At 34.1% G+C, this 21702-nt stretch overlaps 1 protein-coding gene across 1 annotated transcript in view; it reads left to right on the forward strand.

Annotated features, from left to right (window-relative positions):
* Positions 1–1829: 1829 nt before the first annotated feature.
* The window catches only part of LOC132550565 (sodium leak channel NALCN-like), a 45732-nt gene continuing 25859 nt past the window's right edge, over positions 1830–21702 (forward strand). The window contains exons 1-14 of the mRNA XM_060214653.1: positions 1830–1866; positions 3605–4137; positions 4371–4454; positions 5900–6033; positions 7385–7513; positions 8038–8183; positions 9552–9694; positions 9959–10063; positions 10238–10459; positions 11263–11430; positions 11595–11654; positions 13567–13698; positions 14339–14479; positions 21364–21438. Coding sequence (XP_060070636.1) covers positions 3781–4137; positions 4371–4454; positions 5900–6033; positions 7385–7513; positions 8038–8183; positions 9552–9694; positions 9959–10063; positions 10238–10459; positions 11263–11430; positions 11595–11654; positions 13567–13698; positions 14339–14479; positions 21364–21438 — 1896 coding nt within the window. The 5' untranslated portion in view covers positions 1830–1866; positions 3605–3780. The remainder of the gene's footprint in view (positions 1867–3604; positions 4138–4370; positions 4455–5899; positions 6034–7384; positions 7514–8037; positions 8184–9551; positions 9695–9958; positions 10064–10237; positions 10460–11262; positions 11431–11594; positions 11655–13566; positions 13699–14338; positions 14480–21363; positions 21439–21702) is intronic.

A 21702-nucleotide genomic window follows, 5' to 3' on the forward strand; every position in this document is an offset into this window, starting at 1 on the left:
TCTTTTTTCCTATTTCAATTGAAAAAAATTCTTTTAGAAGCATCATATTTGGAAATACATATTCTTACTTACAACCGAACAGATCATCATTAATCGTAATATCTGTTATATTGTGTGAGTTCAATAAATACTGAGAATTTAAATGAAGAAATTCCAACTTGACCCTTACTTGCGATATTTCTTCATTGTTTTAGTATAGTAAAGTATGCGCTTTATGAATTTAAAGTTATCTAGATATATTGATTAGATATACATTGATTAATTTTTCCTTTGTAACAAATGTCGCAACGCGCAAGGTATCGTGGCGAGTCAAAAATGTCGGTCTCGCACTTTTCTCCTCCGTGAGAATATATACGTTACACATCAACTAGTCCGTAATGGTATGGTACATATAAGATTCACTTTGAAATTAAATTCGTGATAGCATAAATATCCATGTTCAAAATCACAAACAAAAAATAACCAACTTCAAATATTCTCAGAAAAATCAGAGTGTTACTATTCATGCCAACAATATCTTATTAATAAAAACATTACATTTTATTATATGAGTGCATATGTGGTCAGTTATTGCGAAGGACGCGCCATTAATAGTTGTCTGTCACTGATTGTGCATTTAAAACCCCGAGCACGCAAAAATAACGAAATTTAATTTACTTTAAATAGTATGAAACAAAGTAAGTCAATACATATTTAATTGAAACAAGGGGATTGGGCACAAGTTATTGAAATTTTGTAAAAATCTCTTCCGCATCATTACAAATAGTTACAACTGATCAGATAGCAAACTTACACATACATGTAAGTAATTTATATATATATTAATATTCTACAATCATATATAAGATAGTAAACTTAAGGTAACCTTTCATATGTTTACAATTTCTTGTCATGCATACGCCAGAAATATATATACATACACGTCCAGTCTCGCCTTAAACCAAAAAATTAGGAGTACTTTTCCTCAGGTTAAGATTTTTTTTTACAGAACTGTAATTTTTTTTCCAACTACAGTACAGTATTCAAATCCCATAATTTCTGAGTGCACTAATATAGGACATATCAACGTATCAATCATTTCACTTTAAATCAAGTTTCTGATATGCACAATATAACATCTTTAAAATTTGATAGGAATGTGTGCAATTGAAAGTATATCATACTGATAAGGATTGATGACCGACACACTAATTACCTTCGTTATTTTAACCCCCATGTGCGAGTTGACAAATGACTTAACTCTGGTAGTTTTCATACACTGGGATTGTTGTCTCTTTCCCATGAGGAATATTGATATCATCTGATATCATCTCTGCTGTAATCATCATCCCTACAGTCATTTATCCGGGTCTAACTACATCCATTGACATTGATAAAACTGTTCGCGGTAACTATTCTTGCAGTGGATATGTTCTTTTGTCTATACCAGAGACGTATATATGTGATATATACGTCTCTGTCTATACTTACCAAATTGGTATCATAAGATTTAAGTGCATGACTGATTACAGGATCTACATGATCTATATATATATATTTTTAAACAAACAAATAGATAAATAGATAGATAGATAGATTTAGTGGACGAAACATGTATAGTCCTATTAATCGTTGAACTTTTTATTATGAATTTTATCAGTTGTAGCCAGGAATGTCCACGGCACTGCAACCAACACAACGGTATATTCATTATCGATCCGCCATCATAAGGCTACCGCCATATATTGAAACGGACTATAGGCGGCTACAGCGCCTGAACATCCGGGGTCTTTTAGTTACACAGAGACTTCCGGTTCATGAAGAAAGCAAAAAAATGGAGATTTTGCAGGAACTCGGAGGAAATGGGTGATGGTCGTTGAAGAACAGGTGCATATGTATATAAATGATGTTGAACCAGTCGATGCAACTTGCTACTACAGTTATACATTTACATTACAAAGACTTGCACTGGAAGATAAATCCGTTTCAATATGAAGGGTCAGGGATGGTAGAATTATAGCTATTAAAGACCGATCAAAACGTAATATGTATGTTATGCTCATAATTCTTCGAAGATAATAATTTCTTTGTCATCAATTACGTTTAAATGTGTATGATTTGATTTCCTGTGTAACCCTTTTAAGATTTTCGCAGCAATATATATATACCTTAGCTAGAGACAACTTCTCTTCAGCTTGATCGGTCGAGTGTCGAACTAGTAGACCGGAGGTCCTGAGTTCAAATCCTAGCAGAAGCATGGAAATAGCCTCTGTTACACTTATATGTGCAGTTATTTATCACTGATTTTGCAATGTAAGACTATATGTGTGAGCCGCCCTTCAATACAATATTAGCACATAAATGTCTTCTACACCTGTAACATAATCCAGGTCTCAATTAGATAGGTGAAAAAACCAGTGTACATGTATATAATTACTTGGTATGTATTTCCCTTCATTGATTTTATGGTAGCGTTTGCTACAATGTTGTAGCAGAGGTCATAATTTATTTCAATGTCTCTGCTAGGATTTGAACCATGGACCACTGGCTTGTCTCATGCTCAACCTATTGAGCTAGAAAAGTTCTCTCTGGCCGAGTGGTACATTGAAGCTAGCATTTACCTGGATGACATACTCCTTCCCTGGGTTATGACTCACCCTCAAATTTCGAGAGGTTACACTGGTACTTGTGAAAGTAACACTAAGTATTATTCCAGAGTCCTTATGTATGCGCCAATGTAACGGAGGTCATTCTTTTATTTCATTGTCTCCGCTAAGATTCACACCCAAAGCCCCTGACATACTAATCTCGTGCTCAACCGATCAAGCTAAAGAAAAGTTCTCTTTAACTGAGCGGTATATTGCAGCTAGTATTTACCAGAGTTACAATATCACATACATTCTTTGGGGGATTACTGGTCCTGGTGTCTATGACATATTTACAATGAAATATTGAATAACTGTATATAACAGCATGCTTATAAATAGTGCAACAGAGGTTAATATTTACCGATAAACATCCAGCAGTATGACAATTTATATATAACCAGGTGTTCACAGTTTAGGAATTCCAGAAGGGAAATCCACTGTGCCATTTTAGGGACTGCAAATCTAAAAGACTTCGACAAGGGAGATTTTGTCTCCAAGTAAGCGAGAAGACTGCAACTAACACTTGACTGCATTTTGACTATTTCTGTCAATGCATTAGCAAGCATGACTACCAATTAAATGCACCCATGATGTCAAATCTGTTTCATGAAATCTCAGTGGGAATAACCTACACAGAAATAATTCTTAGATTTGATTTCCCACAGCATTTCCTATATATGATGCCATAAAACACTTGATTTTAGAAAGCATCACTTTTACCAGATATTCAAGATGGCTGAAAAGGGCCATTTTGGATTTTGATATTTAAAGTTTTTCTCTGAAGCACTATAGAATGTATCATCCTGAAGTGGTGCAGATAAGGGTTTTTGTCATATATGCCACATTTTCAGCATCACTAGATTTTCTTCAGACAATGCTCACATTATTTATCACAAAAGGCCTTTATCATGATTTTTTTATTTAATCCATATCAATTGCAGTTTGTCTCAGTCATCTACCCCTTTCTGTTTTCCCAGGTACTGCTCGACAACGAAAGAATTCGTCACTGAAAATGTGAAAGATGGAACTTTATATGAACATTTTAAGGACAATTGGAACTGAAAGTGAAAAGGCAAGATTTAAGTTGCATATATAAAATCAAGCAAGATTTAGATTTAGAGGCAGATCCTGTTTGCACAAAACAGCCGTTTAAATGTTTTCTGGTAGTTGTCTCCCGTGCTTTACTCTCCATCTCCAGCGTCCACTCAGACAACGAAAGATGCTGGTCAATCGGAAGACAAGTTTCAAGGATAGCCATCCACTGGCTGACTATGGGCCTGATGAGAACCTTAATGACAACATCGATATTGATTGGGTAAACAAACCGTGGGTGCGACGGTTGTTACGAGGTTGTGCCCTCATTAGCATAATGTCCGTTAGTATGAACACTCCCAAGACATTTGCTTACTACAAGGAGCTGGAATACCTGACTTTTGCCTTCGACCTTATTGTAACGTTTCTATTCACTGCTGAGATGATAGCAAAGATGCATATAAGAGGAATATGGAAGGTAAGGATGACTAAAACATTATATGAATGTTATATTTTAGAAAATTGTAATTGTAAATGTTTTCAAAAGCATAAAATGCAAAACATTTAGTCCAACAATTTTGTATAATATCAAAATGGTGATTTTATTTTAAATATTACTATAGAATTGGAATACTATGATGAACCTATACAGGTGTTAGTGTTGATGTAAACGTCTTTTAAGTTCGATTAACAGAGTTAACGTAATTTCAGGGTGAGGCTCCGTACCTAAAGGATCGATGGTGTCAATTTGATGGTTTTATGGTATTTTGCCTGTGGGTGTCTGTGATACTACAGGTAAGTTCTGGGTGTATGGTACAAGAGATATTGGTAAGTTCCTAGTCAATGTAACGCTAAAGGTTAAAGATCAGAGTCTCAATGTTATGTTTAATTAAAATTCCATGTAAGTAGCACAGAGTCTCTGTCCTACGTCCTACCTGATAGGCTGATTAAACCTCTGATCAGTTTTAATTACAAACAAATGGAATCATTATCTATACAGTGGCAGTGTGAATCCTACTTACAGGTATATGACCCCATAAAAAAATCCCAAGTGTACATCTCTTTCTCAATTTTGGTACTTGTGTAAGTACTTTGAGTACACCCATTTCTATGTCACTCAAATAGAATTAAGTGAAAGTCTTTCATTTATTTTTAAGTCGGTGTGTGAAATCATGAATTGTAAATTTTTATGTGTACATTTTTTCTTCTAAGAAACACTACAACAATCAAATGACATTGCAATGCAACCTTCATTTCCTCCCTTCTGCCACCTGGTAATTTATGTGAAAGGTATACATGTAGCTGTCCACTAACATCATTTTGATTCAAATTTATTCAGTCATGTAGATAGAAATAAATGTATTTTTAAATAAATTACGACTCACTTCCAGCAGAAGGTGACAGCTTCTATATATTCAGATATATATATATAAATATTTCATTAGGACAATATGAAGCAAAGATGAACAAAATCAAATAAGTAGTACTTAATTTCAGCAGGTGAAAGTCATCATGTCATAGGTCAAGGTAAAACTATAAGAGCTTTAACCACTTAAAATTCATTTATGAAATGAAGCAGAGTTGACCACAATGAAATAAAGCAAGATTGTCTAATCCTGATCAAAGGATGATTGCTAGAGTCAAAGTCAGGGTGAAAAATTCTGTCTCTTAATAGGTAAATAGTTTGTTTAGGACATTTTAGAACGGAGCTGATGAAAATCAAATGTGAAGTCACTAGATTACAGGCCAATATTAGCAGATTAGAAGTTAGATCAAATTTCATATCTTCTTTATAATATTCTTGACCAGAGTTCACTGGGTTCATCTGTGCTACATGCATATGCTGTTTGGTTAATAAGAGGAGACAGGTGATTGTGCTCAAAAACCCAAACAAACCAAAACAAACACAAAAAAAAACAAAAGAACACAAATGTACATTCGAGTAGATGAAGGTTGGAACATCAACACCATGTATTCAGTCACTTTGTAGATTTTATTGGTTGACATGTTTTGGATAGCTAGGCCAGTCATCATCAGAAATGTACAAACAGTTAATCTAGAGCAAGTCCTGCTTGTTATTTTACAAACTATATAACTGTGTTTTCTTCCTAAGAAAAGTATTGCGTGTGCGAAAATTATCTTACTCTTGTACTGTACCATTTAGCTTCCTGTGCAGTTGAACTTGTACAACTGCTATATAAAGCTTAGCATTATACATATTTGGTTCTTTTCATTTGTAGGTGTTTGAGATGACAGGTGTTGGTGGACAGTTTTGGTCCATTCTCAGATGTCCCCGACCTTTAATCCTTATCCGAGTTTTCAGAGTTTTTCTCAAGTTTCAATTGCCAAAGGCTAGGATAAATTCTATATTCAAGTAAGTGAAGATTGTTTATTTTAATTTCCTAATATAAGACTAGACACAAATTAAACTGATATGTATCACATGCAAAGTTTGAGGGTTAATTTGAAAATTTAACAAAAATTACAGGTTATGTTGCTGATAACAGAAAATGAAAATCTACCAACCATTGCCCCAGTTTGCATCCATCAATATCAGCATTTTGGGCAGATGTAGACCTAATGTTTCTGATACTGTGAAGTTGTCATCAATGCATATTTCATCTTGAGAACCTTTATAACAAATTTTGTTCATATTAGTTCTGGTTAGCTCACCTGGTTTGAAGATCTGATGAGTTAATACCATGGCAAGGCGTCTGGTGTCTGTTAACTTTTTATGAACCACTGAACAGATTTTGACCAGATTTGGTCAGAAATACCCTTAGGGGAAGGGAACCAAGTTTGTATAAATATTTGTTCTCGTTCAGCCCAGGGGCCTGAGGGGAGGGGCCCAAAGGGAGATTTTTTAAAAAACCATACTCCTCTTGTATGAATGAATGGATATTGCCAAAAGTTGGTCTGAAGCATTTGTGGGCAAAGGGGAATCAATCCTTTATAGACATTAGGTCTCAGTCCCCTGAGGTGGGAGGAATGGGGGCTACTCCTACTCCTCTTTTAGGAATGAATGGATATTGCCAAAATTTTGTCTGAAGTAGTCTTGGGTGAAAGGGAAATCTGTTGTGTTTAAACATTGGAACCTGACCCCTATAGGGAGGGAGTGAGGGGAGAAAATGGAGAAAATTCCTTAAAAACCTACTTTGCCCAAATTTGGCCAGAGGCATCCTTGGGTGAAGAGAACCAAGTTTGTAAAAGTATGGGCTCCTGGCCGCCAGGGCCCTGAAAGTTGGGGCCCAAAAAGGGAAATTTTGCAAGTTCTTTAAAAGCCTATTCCTGCTATAGGAGTCAATGCATTTTGCCAGAATTTGATCTCAAGTATTATTTGCTGAGGGGGAATCAGTTATGTATAAACAGTTCCTCCCGGCCCTCTGGGGTGGAAAGAGTGTATCAGAAACTATTTGTCAAATTGAAATATCTTTATAAAATGGCTGAAATTAGCTTAATTAGTCAGGTGAGCGATGCAGGCCCCTTGGGGATCTTGTTTGCATAGAAGTGTGGCATTCTTGTCTTACAGACTTTTTTGGTTTAGTCTAGATATGATTTTTTTTTTCTCACTATTGAATCACTGTACTAAATTACCCAATAGTCTTAAAAGTATGAATTCATAGCTCACTGTCCAAATTTGACTTATAAAAAATACAGATTTAAGAACCCCGTTGTGTGAGATCTGGACTTCTTATTGTAGTAATGATTAATTTTTCATCTTTCAGACGATCTGGCCAACAGATCTACAATGTGACAATATTCTTCCTCTTCTTCATGTCACTATATGGAATCCTTGGAGTGCAGTTCTTTGGAGAGCTTAAGTATCATTGTGTTCTCAACACCACCAATCCCAAGTAAGAACATATATATACAAAAAACACTTTACTGGTCACTTAAGTAGGATTGAAGTAAAAAAAGAAGAATTCTACTGAGCACGTAGATTCACCTCTGGCTAAAGGAATATCTCATCCCATCTTATAGCTTCTTGCTTTAAGAATTCTATGCATATGGGTCAGGAGAAAATGTAGATAAGTTGTGTCAACTTGTTCTAAATCTTGTGTTGAGATTTAGGAACTAGATAATGTTTATTTAAATATACTTGAAAATTTTGACTTTTTTAAAAACTTTTTGTATTGTATTTAAGATACAGAAAAACTAACTAATAACAGTGGGTAATGTCTCTACCCAGAACTGGGGATATCAGTAAAAAGTTAACTATACCTTCATATATATATATAAAAATGGCTTTGAGTAATAGATTTAAAACAGACAGGCCATATTGTGCTAATCCCATGCTTTGATTGCCTACCTAGAAGTCACTGAGGTACAGTTTCCAGTTCATTCAAAATGTTCAATACTCAATTTATTGTTATTTCAGTAATGTTTCCATCATGGACCTTGCAATTCCGGACACATATTGCTCTCCGAAGCCAGAATTTGGCTACCAGTGTCCAGACGACATGACTTGTATGGAACTTGCTTTGGAGCGCGGTGAGAGAGGTTTCAATGGATTCGATGAGTTTGGTATGTATTATTTCAAGAAGGTGAAATACACATATGTACTGTAAACCTCCAGATGGTTAAATCTGACAATGTCTTCTGTATTCCATGTCATATTCATGAAATAAACATGTTGTCTTTATTTTGTTACTTGCTATTCTATACTCAGTGTTGCCAAATCTCAGAGTGACCAACTTCAGCAAGGATTAAGGGATCAGAACCAGGGTCACGTGTAACATGGAACATAAAAGATGTACACCTCTTCTTTGCATCATTCAATCAACTATACTAGTCACTTTGTTAAAGCCACATAAATTCTGATCTTCGAGGTGCCAACATTATTACATTAAATCATAGATCCAAATACAGTCAAACTTTGATGTTTCAAAGTTCAAAGGACTACAAATAAAACTTTGATGCATTGAGACGTCGAATCATTCGTAGAGGGCTATATCGATGTTTCCTGCTCATGACTAGTTGATGATACAACATTTCTACCTGAACGAACTCATCGAATGCCAAAACACCACTTGAAATGAAAAGAAGCACTTTTATCTTAAAACATTTTCATTCGTGAATAAATAAAAACTTAACTTTAAGTAGAAATCAAAGAGAAATTGACATTCTTATGTTTACATTCATGCCTCCATGTCAAACAGTATGTATTTTATGAATCAATTATTAATCAAACTATGTGCAACATTAAAGTGGTCTTCACATGTTATTGTAATTAGTTCAAGACTGACAAATAAACTTTATAGGCACTAATGAATTTAAATGAAAATAAATTAATATCGTAATGTATTCTGTCCAGAAACGACCACACTAATATCACACATCTTGGGTATTAAACATCACAAGGGTGTATGTCGATGTTCTGATGATGGCTAGTCTGAAACATTAGGAGAAAGCATGATTGACGGATAAATCACTGCTTTTCTCAGGCTTTTATGCTTATAACTGAAAAGTCACACTTTGTAGGTCAAATGACTGAGAAAAAAACTTCCAATACATTAAGAAATTTGAATCGTCGAAGATTTATAGAAGATTGACTGTATATTCAAACTAAATGAAAAATATCTTTGCTCCCCATGTCTGAAATCCTTATTGCTTACAATTAGGCAATCATGGCGTATTTGCTTGCATAGTCAAGAGTCTGGTTGAGTGAGACTACTTATAACTATGTGTCTTTCAATAATGCCAAAGGTTAACTCTTGAGGTGTCTCAAAGCAAGTTGTCTTCAAAGATAAAAACTAATCTCTTTGATGAGTCAATCAGGTAATGGTTACTCTAGCTAGTTTATATAGTGGGTTGACCCGGGATATCAGGGAAAGTTGGCAACATACGGCCTCTACTGACAGTACTTGAATTTAAATTTCTTTTCCATTGCAGCAACAAGTTTTTTCACGGTGTACGAGGCCGGCTCACAGGAAGGATGGGTATTTCTATTGTATCGCACTACAGACAGTCTACAGTCCTGGTTGGCCTTTGTCTACTTCATCACACTTATATTCCTCATGGCCTGGCTTGTCAAGGTACTATATAGGCTGGACCAGACCTTTAACTTGTTAAGTTTAGTATGAATTGAATGATGCTTTTGTTTGGATTTTGATAATGTTGCCTAAAGTAAATGATCATTGACCTGTACATTAGAAACATTTGCTTTTATTTTCACATTGAACTTTTTTTTATTATAATTTGTTCATGAATTTATTATTAAAAATTTTCAGGATTGGAGACACATAAAATCAAAGCTAGTTTTAAAAGTACAGAACATTGATGCATCTGTTTTGTTGCAGAACATTTTCATAGCTGTAATAATTGAGTCGTTTGCTGAGATTCGGGTCCAGTTTCAACAGATGTGGGGCCCTAGAAAGAGTGCTCCTGACTCTGATTCCTCTCAGGTTAGTCTCTTTAAAGTATGGTAAAAAAGGAAAACCTACATTGTCTGAAATGATGTAGTTACTTTTGTGAATGGGATTTTGGATAGATTCATTACATATGACAATACAATTGATGCTTTACTTTGTGCTCTGAGAGTTGAAATCAGGTTTTGCGTGTGATTTTGTGTTATACAGGTGATTCAGACAGAGGGAAACACATGGAAGATGGTGATGATAGATGAAAACAAGGCCCAGGGAATGGCACCTCCTGTGTTTCAGAGAATCATGTGTTCCAATGTTTTCCACACCTTCTTCCTGTTGCTGGTCCTTGCCAGTGCAATCACAGAAGCCAGCCTCTCCTTTGATCACAAGACTCGGTTACCAGAAAACAAACTAGATGGATTCTATTATGCAGAGGTCAGGAGCGCATGTATTCAAGTCTTTAAATTTCATTAACCCGCCCGTATAGTTTCACATGTTTCTCAGGATGAGTTCTAAATCATTGTCATATCTTTAGAATCTCCTCATAGTATCATAGTATCAAGCTCTGTATTTAATTAGATTCTGGTTTGAATAGGAGATGGGGGCATTTACATCTTACAGACATTTTCTAATTTGTAGATGTTTTTTATGTCTCAGTCATTTTAAAGGTGCATATAGTGTAACCCATCTTGTCCCATCACATCACATCCCATCCCTCTTTCATTCAGAATGAAGCAGTATCATATCACAAGAACCTGTCATACATTTGCTTCATATGTAACATATGTCATCATATCATGAAGTTCTACACGTTTTTGTATTGAAGTAATCATTGGTCAAGATCAAAAGATCAATAGCCTTATTTGACAACTTCTGCAAATTTATCAATGATACTTACTATAGATTGGAGTGGTGCATTCATGTGTCTTACAGATAATTTCTAGTTTATATCCTGTTTTTGATATTTATATATAGCGGATTATAAAGTTTGTTTTACTCCTCGTGTATTGAAATATGAGTTTGATCACTATGCCATGTGAGAGATACTCATGAAAATAGAAAAGTTTAAGGTAATAAGAAGTTAGTGAGAAATCAAAATGATTATTATCATTGAAAACTTCATTTTCCTTCCAAATTGAAAATTTAAGCTCAAATGATCCATAATTTTTCCCAGGTACCTGTGAATCTAAATGTTTTAAGGAAGTCTGTGATGGAGTGCTTTGAATATTGATTTACAGGTAGTGTTTACAGCCATGTTTGTGTTTGAGGCCTTATTTAAGATCTGGTGCCTGAGTCTACAGGGATATCTGCGACGATCACTCCACAAGTTTGAATTACTGTTGGCCATTGGGACAATGCTACACATCATCCCCAGCCTCTACAGGTCACAGTTTACATATTTCCAGGTAGGATACAATTTCATTATCAATAATGTTGAAATAAGGATCATAACTAGTGAAAATGTGATAATCAGGAGTATTGTAATTTCTGTTTAATTTTTTGTTTTTTTCTGTAATACAATAAAATGATATCAAAATGATTTGAAACCGGACTTTTATTTAATTTGTAGGTTTTACGAGTTGTCCGTCTAATAAAAGCATCACCTATGCTTGAAGATTTCTGTTTTAAGGTGAGTTGACTTAATGCGTTATTAAAATGACTGTACTTTCAGTATTTATCCTATTTAGCCTATTCCTGATGATGAGATGACCTTTCTGTTATAGGTAGTGAACTCAATCCCCCAGGTACAAGTCTGAAATATCTTGGTAGTTCCTGAACAAAGCAATTCATCACAATAAGATTTTTTTCCTTTTCTTTTTTCATTCTTTTCCAGTGGTTCAAGTATTCAGTCTTACCAAAATTCAGGATGTTATTTCATGGAAATCTTGGAAATAGACCAGTTTTATTTTTTTGCTATCTGTTTTTCATGAGTTTTTTTCATCTTAAAAAATTGCATGCGACCTATTAGAGATAAAGACCTCTGTACTGCATTGTGTAATGATGGCTCATAGAGGTAGGTAGTCCAACTGTAAAGCTTGGTGCATCTGAATGTGAGTGTTGTGTCCATATTCTGGGAGGGAAGAAGGGAAGGAGGATAGGTGGGGGAAGACCGGGTAGGCTAACTCGAGAGCATTGGACTTTGCAACTTTCGGTTAAGATCTGAGGTATATGGTAACACTCCTTGTTGTGTCTTTGGGCCAGATTCCCTGCCTCAATTGCTATCTGGATGGCATGTGACAAGCCTCCAGTTAGTTCATTGAGGCAGCAACCAGCTCCAAGCATTCCCAGCCTCAATAATGTCCAGCCGAGAAATTATCCAGCAAACAATTATAATTCCAAAGTTAAACAATGTTGAACACAGTCAAGAATTAATTGGTTGACCCTTGTTGTTCTCCCGGTTTATATATAGTACCATGTTTACAACAGATGTTTGTTCACACATGGGGTAAAGATAATAAAAAAATCAAAACTAAAATAAAAAAACAAGTACTTATAATGCCGATATTGTTTTTTGGGCAATATTCAAATTCGTATTTTAACTGAAATAACAAATATTGGCCCTCCTTAATTTCAAACGTCTTTCTAATTAGTCAGTAACTTTGAAATGTTACTCAGTTGTTGTGTATCTTCATCCTTCTCAGATATTTCAACCCAGTTTGCTGTTTGTAATCTGTGAAGTGTATATCAGTACTTGCACATCTGTCTCCCCAGATATTTCAACCCACTTCGCTTTCTGTAATCTGTGAAGTGAATCTCAGTACTTACACATTTAACTCCTCAGATATTTCAACCCACTCCACTTTGTGTAATCTGTGAAGTGTATCTCAGTACTTACACATCTAACTCCTCAGATATTTCAACCCACTTCGCTTTCTGTAATCTGTGAAGTGAATCTCAGTACTTACACATTTAACTCCTCAGATATTTCAACCCACTTCGCTTTATGTAATCTGTGAAGTGTATCTCAGTACTTACACATCTAACTCCTCAGATATTTCAACCCACTTCGCTTTGTGTAATCTGTGAAGTGTATCTCAGTACTTACACATCTAACTCCTCAGATATTTCAACCCACTTCGCTTTGTGTAATTGGTGAAGTGTATCTTAGTACTTACACATTTATCTCGTCAGATATTTCAACCCACTTCGCTTTGTGTAATCTGTGAAGTGTATATCAGTTCTTACACATCTAACTCGTCAGATATTTCAATCCACTTCGCTTTGTGTAATCTGTGAAGTGTATCTCAGTACTTACACGTCTAACTCGTCAGATATTTCAACCCACTTCGCTTTGTGTAATCTGCGAAGTGTATATCAGTACTTACACATTTAACTCCTCAGATATTTCAACCCACTTCGCTTTGTGTAATCTGTGAAGTGTATCTCAAGACTTACACATCTAACTCCTCAGATATTTCAACTCACTTCGCTTTGTGTAATCTGTGAAGTGTATATCAGTTCTTACACATCTAACTCATCAGATATTTTAACCTTTGTAATGTGTGATGCATATATCAGTAATAACAAATATATGTCTTCAGATATTTGGACCTGGTAAGAAGCTGGGAAGCCTCATTCTATTCACCATGTGTCTTCTCATCATAGCCTCAAGCATCAGCCTCCAACTTTTCTGTTCAATCAAAGATTTCCGGAACTTTGAGACTTTTGTTCAGGTTTGTACTGTTTAAACTTGATATCATCATACATCTATTTTTTTTTTCCTGTAGGTCAACTTTAAATGAGTTGAGGAAATGTTAAGCATTATTTCAGTAGTATGTTCCTTCTCAAGATGGAAAATCCTGCGTTAAAAGTGTTACCGGTAATTACCGATAGGTAATTTTAATTATGTAAAATATATGTTTTCTATATGCAATTTTCTTATATGGAAAGTATGCTTTGTATTTAAAAGGAAAATATGTATTTTCCAAAATGATTCTTATTTGATGATTGTTTTCAGTTGGATATGCAAATGATCTATTAACCTGCAGTGTAATGTACGGTGTAGTAATCTTTTCTCAGCTCAGGCGCTTAAATGAGTTTTTCATCTGGTTTAAATTTTTTGAATCGTGGAATATTTCAAAGACTTGTTCTTAGGACCATAGACTGTTTCCATGACTTGTTCTTTGGACCATGAAATATTTCCATGACTCACTTTCAACTGGAATATTGACTGAAAACATTTTCTGCTAGTGTTTGATATGTGAAAAAAACAGATGAAATTTTGAGTTCATTTGTATACTTCCTACTTTGTAAACATAGTATAAAAACAATAATGCCCAGTTAATGCCTCTTTTATTTGCTCTTGTGATGCAGTCCCTTATGTCCATGTTTCAAATCCTGACCCAGGAGGGCTGGATTGATGTACTTGATGGCGTGTTGGCACACACTCGCAATGGGTTTTTACAGATGTTAATTGCCTCTTATTTCTGTCTGTACCACCTCTTTGTGTCGTTGGTGAGTACTCCTACAATGGACCATGGAATGTTTTGTTTGCAGATCCTGGGACAAGGGACAGAACTCTTGCATTTCTTTTAACTTTCAATAACCCATGCAATTATACTTGTATATAACCAGCTGCTTTAAAAATTATAAACAAAATTATTAATCTAGTATACTTTTGATAAAATCATGCTAACAATTAAAATATGCAAACTTACCTTGCATTCTCATAGAAGCATATTTACATTAACTGTCATTGCTTTACTGTTAGACTATTATTTATCATTAATTGAATGAATTGAAACCTGTCTATAATGACCACCTGTCTATAACAAATTCTGTTTAAAAAAGGAAGAAAAAAAACCACACACACAAAAAATGAAATTTTGTTTTCTACATATTGACAAACGGTCTCATCCATATTCTTAGTGTATTAAAACATGTTTGGTTATCTCCCTTTCTTGGGTTTTTACTGACAGGTTTAACTGTATTTGCTCTCAGTAACATCATAAATTAGCATGACATTGTCCTTGGTAAATAGCTGATTAACTTTTTTAGCATGTATGAGTTCCCATTTCAAATGAGATGAATGGAATATTTCTTTTTAGCAATCTGCTGACAATTTTTACAACAGCGTAATAATAGAAACTTTATCCATTAGATTCCAAGTCATATTTAGAATCTTTCTGTATAGTATACACAAATAGTCTGTGTGCAACATGTACAGATGAAGTTATTTTACTACAAGATGATATCTGTTTTACATATATCTTTCGTTGTATGCAAATTCATGCAGATATATTGGATATTAACAGAAACTTAACTTATACATGTACTATGACTAACATCAGATGTATTGAATACTGAAAATATTGGCCATTGATGTTGAAACATTAGGTTAAATAGAAAAGTTAAATGAAAAATTTGAAGTGGAAAATGGCAGTTGCTTCTTTGAGCACAAATAAAAAAAAAATGTACTCATTTGTAACAAATATGTCCTTGTTTTTGTTAACCATGGGTTATATAGATACACAATTTGAAGTTCCTAAATTTAAATGATCATTAGAGTAAATATATATATGTTATGCTTACTTCTCCCATTAACTGCTGATATCATTTTGCATGACTGACCAGGTGTAGGAATGCATGTCTGATCGGTAGAGGCATTGCAAATGGGGGTTCTCTTTTCAGTAATACCTCAAGCATAGCTGTTAACAAAAAAAACATTCTGTTCTGAAAACCTTTAGGATGAAATCTTATTATTGAGCAGTGTGAGTAAATTTACTCTGTGAAACAACATGCAGAGGTCAAGAATGCTTGTCTATCAGAAGTTCAACCAAAATACTTGTTTTTCTAATAAAAAGTGTTATATACAAGTGTATTGACAAAAAACAAATTGAACTAACTTTTAGCAATTTTCAGGAATGTATAGTTTTCTGTAAACCTGTCTGTCACAGGTTGATTATTTTGTTGTACTAACCTGTTTCTTTTATTATAGATTATGTTTTAATATTTCGGAAAGCATGGGACATCATTGTAGCTTCCCCTGGCATTACAGCTGATGACTGAATACTAACCTAACTTACCTCCACAGATCTCACCTTTTGTATCGTCACTTTGCCATCTGTTGCTATGGCTACCTTGATTTGTTGATATGGTTACCTTGGTAACCGGTGTCACGTTTTGTCTATTGTTACTTATAGCATCAATGTGACTGGTTATGTGGTAACCTGTTGCTATAAAGTCAGAGGTTACTAGCTCTAGATATGGTTACCGTAGTAACCGGTTGCTGTGGCTGTTGGAGGTAACTGGCTGTGGTTACCCTTGGTAACTGGTATCATGCTGTGTTGATATGTCCATTTATAAACATATTAATTTCTATATGCTCCTTTTTCCTTCTTCTCATGCAGGCTTTCATGTCAATGTTTCAAATTCTTGCTAATAAGGGCTGGATAGAAGTGATGGAAATCACCATGTGGGAAACAGGTGAAAGCGTAGCGCCCTTGGTAGCAATTTATTTCATATTCTACCACCTTTTTGTTACACTGGTGAGTAAAACTATACAGAACAGTAAAGTTGTATAGTGTTTGTGTTGTTTCATGGCAGAAATCAGAAGTCAATGATAAAATTGTCCAACTATTTCGGACTACAATTAGAAGTTTGTGACCGTTTTAGAGATTAGAAAGCTGCAGTAGAAAACTGCCACGCCCATTTCATGTGTCAAGGTTGGTTAATTGCTTCTCAGATTTCCTCTTTTGTAAGTAACATGACGTGTTATCAGAGGCTAGTTATTAACTGACATCTTACTCTGATGAGTATACCACCTGTCATCCCAAAGTTTTGTTGTTTTTGTTTTTCCTTTATTTTTTTGATAAGTTTGAAAATGTATTAATTTCAGAGCAGAATTAATACCTTTGTATAGAAATTAAATCTGGCTGTAGCAAATTGTAGATGACTTGGCAATTCTCGGCAAACAATGTTTTAAATCTGAATGAATTTCATCATTGTATTTCATTTTGTGGAATGAGACTGTATCTAGATAATACTGATGATCTCTGATATCAAATAAGAACAGCTTAACTGAGGAAAAAAATTGTGATACAAATTTTTTTAATAAGTGAGTTCATTGTATATATTATAATTTGGTTAAATTCTATCCACCTCTATTGTTTTTTAGAATAGAAGTTCTTATAACCGGAAAGGTAGATGAAATGTTCTGAAGTATCTAGTGTTCTTTATTAACTAGTCTCTGATTTTTGTTTTGCAATGATGAGAAGGAAAAGGACAATGAGGAGGCACTAATCAGAGGAGAATTAGATGTCAGTGGTGTTGTGTATTGTCTAGTCCTGGTACAGCATGCAGGGTACCAAAGGAATTTACACAAGGCAGAAAGTCTTGGTATTTAACAGGGAGCTAGAGGTACCACAGGAAATAATGTCAGTCAAGGGAGGAAGTTAAGTCTGGGAAGTTAGAGGTACCACAGGAAATTAAGTAAAGCAATGCAGAAGTCAAAGTCTTGGGATTTAATTGGAATTTGGGGGTATAACACTTAAGATTCAGTCTGTTGAAGGAGGAAGAAAAGTATTTGCATTAAACAGGAAGCAGCATACAAAATTACAACAAAGAGATAAGAGTTATCATAGGTTATGAAACCATTTAAGTGAGGAAGTGAAGTCTGGATCAAACAGTAAGTTAGAGGTACCAAAGGAAATAAAATCAGTTAGGGGAGAAAGTTAAGCCTGTGGATCAAACAGGAAGGTAGATGTACCACAGGAAATAAAATCAGTTAGGGGAGAAAGTTAAGTCTGGGAAGTTAGAGGTACCACAAGAAATAAAACCAATTAGGGGAAGAAGTTAAGTCTGTGAAGTTAGAGGTACCACAGGAAATAAAATCAGTTAGGGGAGGAAGTTAAGCCTGTGAAGTTAGAGGTACCACAGGAAATAAAATCAGTTAGGGGAGGAAGTTAAGTCTAGGAAGTTAGAGGTACCACAGGAAATAAAATCAGTTAGGGGAGGAAGTTAAGTCTAGGAAGTTAGAGGTACCACAGGAAATAAAGTCATTTAGGGGAGAAATAAATCAAGGGAATAAACAGGATTTGATATCCAGATTGATAACAGAAAGTCCAAGGAAATGAAGAAAGACTTGAATTACAGAAGGAAGAGAGAAAAAAGCATCTCAGATCATTGCATTCTTTAAGACCTGTTTTGAAAATATTAACATTTTATTAATGGTAATAAAGAAATTGAAAATTCTAAATTTATGAATTTTCTCATTATTTATAAGAATACCAATTTTGTTTAAGAAAACAAAAGTATTTTAAATACAAGTCACAGTAAATTAATTATTGATTTATGAACACATGAATGAAAGTAGGACTGCTTTGTTTCTTTTACAAGTCAGGATGAAATACTAGTTTTTGTTTCTTTTACAAGTCAGGATGAAATACTAGTTTTGCTGTAATGGTTTAAATGCCAAATTTAGTTCATAATAGTAGCTTTGCTGATCTGTTTGATGTTTGTTTTGTTTTGCTTAGAGCTATATTTAGATCAATAGTTTTTAGTGAAAAAATTATTTGCAACAATTCTCCTTTGATTTGATCAGCTTGATGCTTCTAGTTTTGTGTAAAGAGGATTTGACGATGTTTAGGAGGGGAAGTTGGAGAAGCATAATCAACAGACAATGCAATAGGCAGATATGTAGGAGCTCTGTGTATGTTCTACCCTGGGAACATATAGTACGTTAGTCTTCATCAACAATGCCCATTTTTAGTAAAAAGTGGGACATTAAAAGATGAAGATATGGCTTTTTGTGTAATAGAATGAGATTATTTCGAAAAGTGTGTGAACTTAAAAAAGAAAACCATGAAATCACACATAGTAACAAGAGTGGTATAGGAAAGTAAAAATTGTTTGTTTCCAAACTATCAATTTTTTTTCCTTTTTTATTCCTTTTGCAAATACATGTATATACAAATAAAAAATATTCATTTATATTTCACCAGTTTTTATTTCAAAGCAAATAAGATAAATATTCATTATTTTGGCAGAAAGGTGTTTATTTCACAAACTATGATTGCGTCTCTAACCAGTTAGATCTATACCTTACAAGTTGGTTTCGTACTTTGTTTTAATTCAATGATGCTTTGAGCAGACATTTTAAGTATTCTTGTTGCCTCACTTTCAGTGTTTCATGAATTCTTAGTTTGGGTTTTTATAGATTTGTAAGTATAAAGTACATTGCTGTTACTAATGCATTTCAATTAGAAACAGCACCTCACCATTTTTCCCATTCTGATACCATTTATTTTTACAAAGACAGCATCACCCCTACTTTCCCTGTTTTGGACAACACAATTTTCCTTTTGAATGAAATGTTTCAAAACACTTTTCTTCGATAGTTTTTATCATCACATGATGATACAATTTGTAACAGAGCACCACAAGGGTCTACATACGTAGAGATATGATTTTATATAATTATTTTAACTATTTCTTTCTTGACATAAGTAGAACACTCACTTTTCTCGAAACATTCATGTTTGTATTATTAGTTCAGGTTTCATGTCAAGTTGAAAATTCTTGGGATATATTTTTTTCTATTATATAAACAGATGTAATAGTTGATGTACAAAAGTTCTTTAATAGAGCACAAAGTCTTGACTAAAATCTTTATTGATAAAGTGAAATAAGTTTAGTTTCAAAATTTCAATTACAATTTTTTTTTAATTTGAAATAATGATCAATAAACAAACTATTAATTAAATTATTAATTCAAAAATAATTGTTATGTAACAAAGCCTTTCATTGGATAATTTTCATTATCTAACCCTGATATAGTCATCAATTACCAAGCCATTGCAATGACATTCATTTAAATGTTAGCCAAAAATTGGTGGTCATCTTGCCTGTTGAGGCAGATGATAGATCTCGACATTGAGGAAATATATGATAATGACATGCCCTATGAGTCTTTTGTCACTTGTAGAAACTTTTCCAAGATATGATTTTTTTATTGATATTCTTCAGTAAACAAATACCTTTGTTATTTAGAGAAAGACATGACTATTTTTTGGTATGTGCACTAGGATTTGATACAAAAAACAATTCAGACAGATCATCCACAGAAACACATTATAAACTTTTTCATAAGCCTTGACCTACATCCTGACCCAAGTCTATGACTTGACAGCCTACCGAGCATCTATGTAATCAATAGTTGAAAGGAGCTTTCTCGTTGGCTATGACCAGGTGGGGAACTGTTTTGAACAAAAATATTTTTGTTGAATTTCCTTGATTTTGTGATAATGACATCCACTTTTAGACTCAAATCATTTTAGAATGGGGATGGTATGTTTGTTTTTATGCATATACTTAAGATTGGCTAATGAATTTCTAAGAGAAAAATGTAATTTTCCTCCAGTCATGAAAAAAATAATTTTGATATGAATCTGAAATTATGATTAGTACACGAACTGTCAATCATATTGTAAATTTCATCTAAGAAACATATTTTTGGTTAATGTAATATTTACTTGAAAATATCATTAAGGATGTTCATTTTATTTTTATATTCTTAGAAAAAAAAAATACTTAGAAACAAAAATTGTTTTTTCAAGTTTGATCAACCACACGATACAGTTTTTGGTATCTACACTTTTCACTCTGCATTCTGTTCACATGAGTCTTGCTTATAATCACAGTTGTTATATGACAACACTTGAAATATCACCATATATATGATTGTTATGACTCTCACAGATAGGTGATGCAACCCAAGGCTACTTTATGTGAAACCATAACTTGATAACATAGTCCTTCAGCATTGTTGCCTATTTTAGGGTAGAATGTCACTCCATTTGATGGTGTCTGCTGGTATCCTTGACCATATATGATAATTGAAATAAATATTTTTGTAATGATGCATGACAACCAGCTATCTATATGATATCTACCCATATATCCAATGAGATTGGTCGGTGTGTGTAACCTGGGTTGAAATACTAATCGTGCATGAGTAACAATATATATTCATGTTCAAACAAGCTAACTTTTTACGCCTTTATTCTGATGTTGCAGAAGATGGTTCAGTGCAGAGATATTGTTGAATATTTTGTCATATATACATAATACAATACAATAATTATTTTGAAACATTTTTGGTGTTATTTTATTAATGTATTGCTTCTTGAATCTGTATGAAGTAGTAAGTTAAGATTCCTTATTGTTAAATAAAGGTTGAAGTAATTATCATTTATTTGAAAAAGTGAAAAAAATAATCATTGAATGTGTTGTTCAAATGAAAATATGATTAACAGAAAAATATTTATTGAAAAGTTATTTGAATAATTATAATGTAGTTTTGACTGCTGTGTAAAACCAGTGTGTACTTTGGTTTGAAGATCGTCATCAGCTCATTTGTAGCTGTCATTTTGGATAATCTGGAGTTGGATGAAGACATCAAAAAACTCAAACAGGTAAAGTACAACTTCATGTTAGCAAGGATAGGGCAAGTGACCTCTTCTGCTACACTTGTCAGCTTACCTCTCCCAACCATTACACTTGTCACCTTACCTCTCTCTCTACCATTTCACTTGTAAGCTTACCTCTCCTTACCATTACACTTGTCACCTTACCTCCTACCATTACACTTGTAAGCTTACCTCTCCCTACCATTAAACTTGTCAGCTTACCTCTCCCAACCATTACACTTGTCACCTTACCTCTCTCTCTACCATTTC

The sequence above is a fragment of the Ylistrum balloti genome, unplaced genomic scaffold, assembly GCF_031769215.1.
Source record: "Ylistrum balloti isolate Yb309-2 unplaced genomic scaffold, AGI_CSIRO_Ybal_v1 Utg370128, whole genome shotgun sequence".
NCBI classification, from domain to species: domain Eukaryota; kingdom Metazoa; phylum Mollusca; class Bivalvia; order Pectinida; family Pectinidae; genus Ylistrum; species Ylistrum balloti.